The sequence below is a fragment of the Miniopterus natalensis genome, chromosome 3 (assembly GCF_054644295.1).
Source record: "Miniopterus natalensis isolate mMinNat1 chromosome 3, mMinNat1.hap1, whole genome shotgun sequence".
Classification (NCBI taxonomy): domain Eukaryota; kingdom Metazoa; phylum Chordata; class Mammalia; order Chiroptera; family Miniopteridae; genus Miniopterus; species Miniopterus natalensis.
Genome location: NC_142083.1, coordinates 75,016,004 through 75,024,834, shown reverse-complemented (window position 1 = coordinate 75,024,834; position 8,831 = coordinate 75,016,004). Strand labels below are relative to the sequence as shown.

The 8,831-nt window shown below is 54.7% G+C and overlaps 1 protein-coding gene across 2 annotated transcripts in view; it reads right to left on the bottom strand.

Moving 5' to 3' along the window:
- Positions 1-1,770: 1,770 nt before the first annotated feature.
- Positions 1,771-8,831, bottom strand: part of CUX1 (cut like homeobox 1) — a 336,917-nt gene continuing 329,856 nt past the window's right edge. Inside the window, exons 18-23 of one of the 2 annotated variants that reach the window (XM_087815586.1) lie at positions 6,042-6,158; positions 5,027-5,110; positions 4,352-4,408; positions 3,879-3,959; positions 3,073-3,137; positions 1,771-2,574 (exon numbers count right to left, since the gene is read on the bottom strand). In XM_087815586.1, the coding sequence (XP_087671712.1) occupies positions 2,505-2,574; positions 3,073-3,137; positions 3,879-3,959; positions 4,352-4,408; positions 5,027-5,110; positions 6,042-6,158 (474 nt within the window). In that variant the 3' untranslated portion in view covers positions 1,771-2,504. The remainder of the gene's footprint in view (positions 2,575-3,072; positions 3,138-3,878; positions 3,960-4,351; positions 4,409-5,026; positions 5,111-6,041; positions 6,159-8,831) is intronic. The other variant, XM_087815585.1, reaches the window with a different exon arrangement.

Sequence of the window (8,831 nt, the reverse complement as noted above, 5' to 3'; positions counted from 1 at the left end):
TCGCTTGCTCCTGGGGAGAGGTGGGGGTATCCGAGCTCCTCTTCTCCCTCCTGCCTCCAGCTCCAGGCCCTCAACCTCCACTGGTAGTTGGATTAGCCTTTTCCTGCCCTCAATAAACCCTCTGTAGCCCTACCTCTGGCAGTTCTGTGGCCTGCCAGGGAGGACCTCAACCTGTTGCTCTCTCCCACCCTCAGTGACCTCTGATGCTTGTAGAGGGACCTTAACATTTCCCAAAGCCATTTCACATCTCATTTCCCAGGAAACAGGACAGGCAAGGAAGGGTTTTTATCCAAGTCTTGTGGATGGAACAGTGGGTTGGTGAAGGTGGAGACTAGCCTGGAGCCCTGCCTGAACCTTCTTCCCACCACCAGCCCTGGGCTGCCCTCCACATGGGCTCTGAAGAAAGGCAGGCCCTGTCTGAGGCCCTGGAACCTAGCGCCTTCCCTTCCGCACATACCAGCTGCTCTCTCGGCAGGATATGGCCAGCAAACATTTAATGAAAGCTTAGGTGTGGATCAGCCATCGAGTGGAGCTGCACACTGGCCTGGAGGCCTGGCTGGGAACATGGAGACCTATGAATGAGGCTGGGAGGGGGTGTGGGAATGTGAAGGGTGGGAGGATGACTGCCTGTAGAGTGAGAAAGAAGAGAGGAAGGCTCCATACTGGGTGATGGGGCTGTGGACCCAACCCCCCTGAGGATGGGAGAACCTGGCCCCCAGTAGACTAACCTGGTTCCGAGTAGTGGGCTGAGATCCACTGATGGGCTGTCATTGACCAGAGAGGGTCCTGGGGTATAGAACCCTGGGCAGGACAATAAGTCTGATCCCCATGGAGGAGGAAGTGAGGAGGAGCCTGCTCTTTAGTGACTCTGACCTTATAGGAGGAACTTATAGTGGGAAATGTGGAAGTGACTGGGGCAGGGAGGGGGGAGGAGGGGAGGCGCTGATTAGTCAAAAGCATTTTCGTCATGTGGACAGGAATGAGAGTCAGGGAGGATAGGTCTATCTGGGGTCCCTGAGGGTAGGAGGCTCTGGGGCCTTGGAGGAAGTTGTGATGGGGCAGATGATGAGGGGTTTTGGGGTAGGACCCCAAAGGGGGGAGCCCTGGATGTACAAGCTCTAGAGTGTTCAAGACTGAGACAGGGATAGCACAAGGGACTCTGCCCAGCTGGCCTGCAGGGTGGGAGCGGGGTATGGAGCCAGCATGTCAGGCCACCTGGCCAGTAAGGGAATGCCAACCACCACAGACTAAGAGGAAGCTCCTTCTCTGGGTTGGGACCCACATGAGGGGCTGGGGGCCAGACAGCCCAGAAGTATGGCTCAGGGGTATCCCTATGCAAGGCTGGCACTCAGGGGGCTTGGTGGGCATGAACTCCACATTGCCTGGCAAGCAGGACCCCAAGGGAAAAGGACATGGAGTGACACAAGAGCACGGCTCCAGGGCACACAGAAGGAAGTAGGGATTCCAAGAGCTGATGTCACACATCCAACACGCATCACACATTCAACCACAGTCCGATTTTTTTTTTAAGGAATGGATTTCTGTTTTGATTGGGTTGCTGGTCTGCTCAAGAGAACTCAGACACTGTGGGTTTGGATTTCAGCAAAGCTCTGGACCCAATCATGGAATTCCTGGATGGAAAAAAGGAGGCAGACCTGTGTGTCAGGGGCTGGGCCCCATATTAGCAGAGCAGCTGAAAGGTATAGCACCAGCTCCCAGTGTGTTGCTGCAAGTACCTCCCAGCACCTCCCAGCCTCTCATATCCCAGTCACAGTGCACAGGCACCAGTGTGGCTGCAACCATATGTTTATTCAAAATGTGCAAAGCTGAACATGCAAGCGCAAATTTAACTTAGGAAGATCTGTCAGTGGCCCCGAGGTGGCCATGCTAGGATGTTCTGCTTGGCTGAGCACATGGGCCCCTCAGACCAGTCCTTGGGTTGAAGAGCCCATGCATGGGGGTGTGCTCACTGGAGACTCCTCACCTAGAGGCCAGAATGCCTTGCTAAAGAATAGGCAAAAATCATGGTGGTGGGGGTGGGGCAGGGTGTGACAAAGGCAGGCTGGGGGACGGACTCAGACACGAGGTGGTGGTGGATCCTAGGGGAGCCCTAGGGGGTCCCAGAGCTTGGACAGAGAAGCCCAGAGGATCCCAACTAGATTAACTATGTGGGAACTCAGTGTCACAGTGTCTCTGCCACCAGGGCTAGTGGTCAGGCTGTGGGCAGTCCACAGGCCAGATCACCAGCCTGAGATGGGGCTAAAGGACCTATCTGGTTCAGCCTGGATAGGCCATGGGACTTTCTGGACCTAGGAGGCCCAAAGTGGCCGAGACATTCTTTTAAGGGGGCCCACGGTGACCTAGGACCTCTGGAATTGTTGGGTGGAGGGCACGGGCAGTTTCCATAGGGGATTCTGGAGGGAAGCCTAAGTCATTAGAAGCAGCTAAATAAGCAGGGGTGGGGAATGCAGTCATCACTGTTGTGAGTGGGGAGGCCTGAGACATCACTGCCATAAGTCACCGGCCGCTGCCCCATTGTCATTCTCGTGGAACTTGTGCAGGTGATCAGCAAACCTGTGGGACACGGAAACCTTTGCTATGGCCGAGTGTAAAAAGGAGAGGAGTGCCCAGCCGGGCATGGCTCAGCGGTTGAGCAACAACCTAGGATCCAGGAGACTGTGGTTTGATTCCAGGTCAGGGCACATGCCTGGGTTGCAGGCGCGATACCCAGTCGGGGGCATGCAGGAGGCAGCTGATCAATGACTCTCTCATCATTGATGTTTCTATCTCTCTCTCTCCCTCTCCCTTCCTCTCTCTGAAATCAATAAAGATATATATTTAAAAAAAAAAGAGAGAAGTGTCTGTGTGGGGGGGAGTGGGCAGGGTGGGGAAGCATAGAAATCTCCAGGGTCGTGCACCTTGTGATGGGGTGGGGGCCGAGAGCAGTGGGCATGGTGGGGGGCTGTGGGGAGGATCTAGGAGGGGGGGGAATGGTAGAGGGCTATGGGGACAGGGCACAGAGGGGGAGTCTGGTGCTGTGGGGCCATGGTGGGGCTCAGGGGGCATCCTTACTTCTTGGCGCAGAAGGTGGTGCAGTCCCTCTCCACGCTCTCACTCCATGCCAGCTTGTAGAGAACCTGGTCAGGCAGAGACACCATGAACTGCCTGTTCTGCCTCACAGCCACTCCTGCAGTCTACCTACAGCCCCTGGGACAATTCTCATGGCCCAGACCGCAGGTTGGTGGGCCTTAGAGATGCTCCTGTGCCTGCCTGTTTCAAAGATGGTCAGACAGGCTTGGACATGGAAGGGCCGCCCCTAACATTTTGAGGTATACCACTGGCAGGGCTAGGACCTGCTGGGCCCTAGGGGTCAGAGTTAGAGCTCAGGCTAGCCATGCTGGGGCCTTCTTGACTGTGGCCTTGAGGGGGTGAGGGTCTCTGAGGCTGGAGCCCTTCATAGGCATGCCCTACACCCTCTTTTCCCCTGACTCAGTGGACATGCAGGCATCACTAGGCCTCTGTATGTGTTGTGCCACTAACAGGATGTCCCTTCTTTGTGCAGCCCAGCTGGCTGTCCTGCCTTCCTCAGACTCCCACAGCAGCCCTTCCCTCCAACAAGCCCCTCTAGGACCAAGCCCTGGATAGAGCCGGCCAAGCCTCTTCCAAGAGGGGCAGGGCTGCTGCCTCAGCCAGAGGGCCCAATGGGTATGCTTGTTATCCCCAGGATGGGCTGAGGCCCTTGAAGGGGAGAGAAGTGGCCAAGAACAGACAGTGGGTTTGGGGAGGGCCTGGGTACCAGGTCACAGTACCGGGGTCCTGTCCCTGGAGGTCAGAGGAATAGGGTGAATGCACCCCTGACTGCCTATCTAGACACTCACCAGGAAGACCAAGCAATGCAGGAACAGTGTGTAGAAGAAGCCAATGGTGCGTGCCATCTTGTTGGAGAGAACCAGCCGTCCCTGAGGAGAGAGCAAGGTGTGGAGTGCAGATGGGACAGGTCTTACCCACTCCTGCAGAGAAGGAGGAGGGCAGCAAGGGGAGGGAAGGGCAGTCAGTGGACTCCCATTCCACTGTATAGGCCAAAAATTTGGGCCACAGGAATTCTAAGGAATGGTACCTTCTGTAGCAGGATTCTGGAATCTACGAGAGGAAATGTCCCAGAGGGGGAGGGACCCTGTTCTGGGTCACACAGCCACTCTTGATAGGCCCTGTGAGGGGTCAGTGGGTCCCTGGGGCTTCTTCAGACTGGGCTGGATGGCAGGTGATGAGGTGGCCAGTCAGGGTTGGTGTCTCTGGAGGCCCAGAGACAGAGCTAGGCCTGTCCCAGGTGGGCACAGTGGAGGGGACTCACCATGCTGAGTGTAGCCTTGTCCCAGGGGCTCAGGCTCAGGTACTTCCGCTGCCGCTCCTGAAGGGGGGGGTGGGGGCAATGAGAAGATCCCAGAGGACCCTCCAGGCCCTGGCTCACTGCAGAAAGGGACCCTGCCTCACTGTTCCTGCAGAATGCCAGGCGGCTGGCTGCTAGGGGCCTCCCTGGTGCCCAGTCCTATTCTGTGTGACATCGCAGGCTCCTCCCAGGGATAGCTGACTTGTGCTCTCTGTGGCAGCCTGTTCTGCCTATGGGGAAATCTTTATGGGTAGGGCTCCTGTGGCCTGGGAAGTGAGGGAAGAGAGTTACATGGATGGGAAGGCTACTGCAGGTCACCTGACACTGGGAGCTTTTTGCCTGTCTACCTGCCCCTCCCCACCAGGGTGCACCTGGGGTTAATCCATTCACTGTCACACGCCATCAGGCAGCTGTTCCTGGTACCCTGGGCCCCCCAGGCTGGACCCTGGGCCTTCATGGCACCATAGTGGGTGTGCAGGCTGCCCTGGTGGTGTGGTGTGTGGAGTGCAGTGTGAGGCTGGGCCTGAGTGAGTGGACCAGGACTGGTGGCGTGGGGAGTAAGGGAAGGCTGAGGCCAGGTGAGTGGGTGGGTTCTCCAGACTTCCATCCCTGCTTGGCCTGGAGGCCAGGCTCACACACCCGCTTGCTGAAGGAGGAGAAGGGGTCCAGGCGCTCCTCATACTGGGATGAGTACCGCTGCTCTGTGTCATCGCTGCTACCACCCTGTGTGGGTAAAAAGGAGGAGAGAACCAGTCATGGGGGCCCCAACAGGGCTGAGGGACAGCAGACTGACAGGATCACAAGGGAGCCTCAACAGCACAACGAAGGTCGGGAAGGGGGCCCACAGTAATGGTGAGAATGTGGCTGGTGCCACTGCCCAGGGGCACTGCCCAGGGTCAGAGGTCTCCCACGAGGTCAGGGCCTCAGTGCCTCAGGGCAGGTAGGGGGAGCTAACGCCCAGACAGTGCTGGGCCCCATGCAAGGAGGTGGGTTTGCAGGGGGTTCACTAGGAGTGTGTGGGGTGGCTGTGGGGAGCAGGTAAATGCCTGAAAGACAAGAGAAACCCCAGTCAGCTACCTAGTGTGTGCTACTGGTTTGCACAGAGTCTGGGCGCCCTCTGGTGGCCTGAGAATGACTCCAATGTGTGGAATGGGGGGCTAGTAGCTGAGGGTCATGTCTCAGGGAGGCCCCCCACCAGAAGTATCACTGACTGTCCCCTCTTCTGTTTCCCTTCAGTCACCGAAGGATTTTCTTGCATGAGATGGTCTCCTGTGAAGCCTGGGGGCTGAGAGAAGCCAGTGGCAGCCCTTCTGGGCCCAGAACCAAGTGAGTAGGTTTCTGCTCTGTTCTCTTGATTGGTTTTTGGGGATGTTGGACCAAATTCTGGTATGGTTTTTAAACAAATGTTAAGTTTGTGTCCCCTGCCTCTTGGCATACCTTACCACCTCCTGGCTGGTTCTGCTGAATGAGCCTCCACCAGAGCCCCACTGTGGGGGGCTCTCTGCAGCTCAGGAAGGACAGCTGGCAAGCAGAGGGGGCCAGATTGCCCAGTGCTGCCCAGCAGGTCACTGCCTTCCCGCTCCGGCCTGGAGTGCCTGGACTACCTCTCTCCTTGCCTGGTACACCTGGGGCTGAAACTGGGGAAGGTACTTACTCGGCCAGGGTAGCTCTGTAGGAACTTGATTTTCTCGAAGAGCTTGATGTTGTCAGCACGCAGGCTGTCCAGCTCACTCTGCAGGGCCTGGATGGTGTGCTGGGCCATGCGGTGCTCCTGTGGGCAGGCAGGCAGGTGGGTGGGTGGGCAGGCAGGCAGGGCCAGAGGTGGAAGGGGTGGCGGGAGAGGCCTCCATGCTGGCACAGTATTCTACTACCTCGAGCCTTTTGACCTACTAAGACCCTGCTCTGGGAAGTCCCCCTTTTCCTCCTGTGACCTCACGTCAGGCAGAAGTCACAGTTCTTCAGTCAGGTTTCATCATGTTTGTTTATGGTATTACCAGGCTTTAAAAGTTTTTGAGATATAATTCATATAACATAAACATCACCATTTTCAAGTTTACAATTCAGTTTTTTTAAAAGTATCTTCACAATTCCATCTGCACTAGTTCCAGAACATCTTATCAGTCAGATAAGAAACTCCAACCTCTCAGCAGTCACTTCCCATTGCCTCTTCCCCTATCCCCTGGCAACCACTAATCTACTTTCTGTCTGAATGGATTTGCCTATTCTGGACATTTCATGTAAATGGAATCATACACTACGTATGTGATTTGAATGTTTGCCATCTAGGGGCAAGGTGAGATGCGATCTTATTTTTCAATTTATTCAAATGCTTAAATAGGCATTTTCTTCACAGTGTTAAAAATTCAAACAGGGCTAAAAAGGACATAGTAGTATGACAATCCCCACCCCCACCCCCCAAATTAAACACAGAATTACCAAATGATCCAGCAATTCCATTTCTGGGTATACATCCCAAAGAATTGAAAGCAGACACTCGAACAGATATTTGTACACCCATGTTCCTAGCAGCACTACTCACAGCCGAAAGATGGGTAACCCAAGTGGTCATCAGCAGATGAACGGAAAATGACTGTGGTCTATCCATACAATGGAGTATGATTCAGCCATAAAAAAGGAAATTCTGACACATGCTACAACATGGAGGAAGCTTGAAGGCATTAAGTGAAATAAGCCAGTCACAAAGGACAAATACTGTACGATTCCCTTCATATGAGGGAACTCAGAGTAGTCATTCACGGACACAGGAAGCAGAATGGGCTGGGGGAGAGGAGGGTGGGGAGTTAGCGTCTCTGGGTACAGAGTTTCAGTCTGGGAAGATGAAGGCGGTTCTAGAGATGGATGGAGGTGAATGTATTTAATGCCACTGAACTGTACGCTTAAAATGGTTAAGATGGTAAATTTTATGTTATGTGTGTTTTTGCCACAAATTTAAAAAAGTACATGATAAAAAGTCTAGATTTATAAAGCAAAACGTAGAATACTTAACACTTGCTTTTTCTCTCCCACTTAATTTATTTTGAAGGCCTTTTATTTTTTAATATGTCTTTACTGATTTCAGAGAGAGGAAGGGAGACGGAAACAGAGAGAGAAACATCAATGAGAGTCATTGATCGGCTGCCTCCTGCACGCCCCCTGCTGGGGATTGAGCCCACAACCGGGCATGTGCCCTGACGGGGAATCGAACTGCGATCTCCTGGAACCTAGGTTGATGCTCCACCGCAGAGCCACGCCAACCGGGCTGAAGGCCTTCTCTTAAGGGCTGCATAGCATTGCACAGTGTGGCTGTCCAGTCCCTGATGGGCATGTGGGTGTCCCCAGTCTACTGCCTGTGCAGGCAGCTGTGAGGGGAGCGGCCCTGACCATCCCTCATTTGAAGCCTCATGAGTCTGGATCACAGAGGGTCCCATTGGATCTAGCCCAGCCTTGTCACTGGACCAGCACTGGGCCTGGCCCGTGATGGGTGCTCAGTGAATGTAATGTCTGCCTTCCCTGGTCTGGGCCTAGAAACCCCATGGGGGAACTATGAGTTTGGAGAGGAGGGGTCTAGCAATTCCATCATCAGCTCAAGCAGTGGATGGAAAGCTTCTTGGCTCCTGTTCCTCCTGGGAGAGCAACTGGGGGGACTTGGCTCTATGGGATGGGGGGTCTGCAGGGTCCCCAAAGCCAGGATGGTGCCACCTCCAGGTGCTCCCCTGGTCTGTCACTGGGCCCTCTGCACTCTGGATCCAGTGTCTACTCCCTCTGTGGGGACAACTTGTAGGCTTTTAAAGAAAGTGCTCCTGCTTCTTTTACTCCATCCCTGACTCTCGTCTCCTGCTCCCTATTCTTCCAGGGCCACAGACATCCTGCTGGCGCCACAGTCACCATCCATAATCAACAGTGCCGACTGGAGACAACTCATATATTAAAGGGCCAGACGCAACTGGACCAGTCCCTTTGCTGACTGCTCCTAACTCATGGTGCCTTTCCAGGAAGGCCACCAGTCAGGTGCCTAGGAGCTAGCTGACTCTCTTGGAACTCACAGAGCCCCTCGAAATCCCTGGACTGTGCATTTTTATCGATTTCAAAGGCCCTCCTCTCTCCAACCTGCCCCTGCTTCTCCAAGTCTCCCACCCGATTTACATGTTTCTTTCTGGATGATGCTGACCACTCCTTAGTCATCTTTCTGGGCCAGCCTTCTGTCCTGTGATCCTTCTTAGCCTCCATCCCGGCAGTGTTGCTCCCCTGCTTAAATCCTTTGCTGGTGCCCCAACCTGGCTACAGGGCACTCGCCTGGTAGCTCTGTCTTCTTATTTCAACCCTGGAATGACCTGCACTCCCTTCTGGCTGTTGACCCCTGTCTCTGCTCATGTAGTCTCCTCTACCTTGGGTGTCTGATTCCTCTTTCAAAGCCCAGCCTGGCACAACCTCCTCCAGGAAGCCC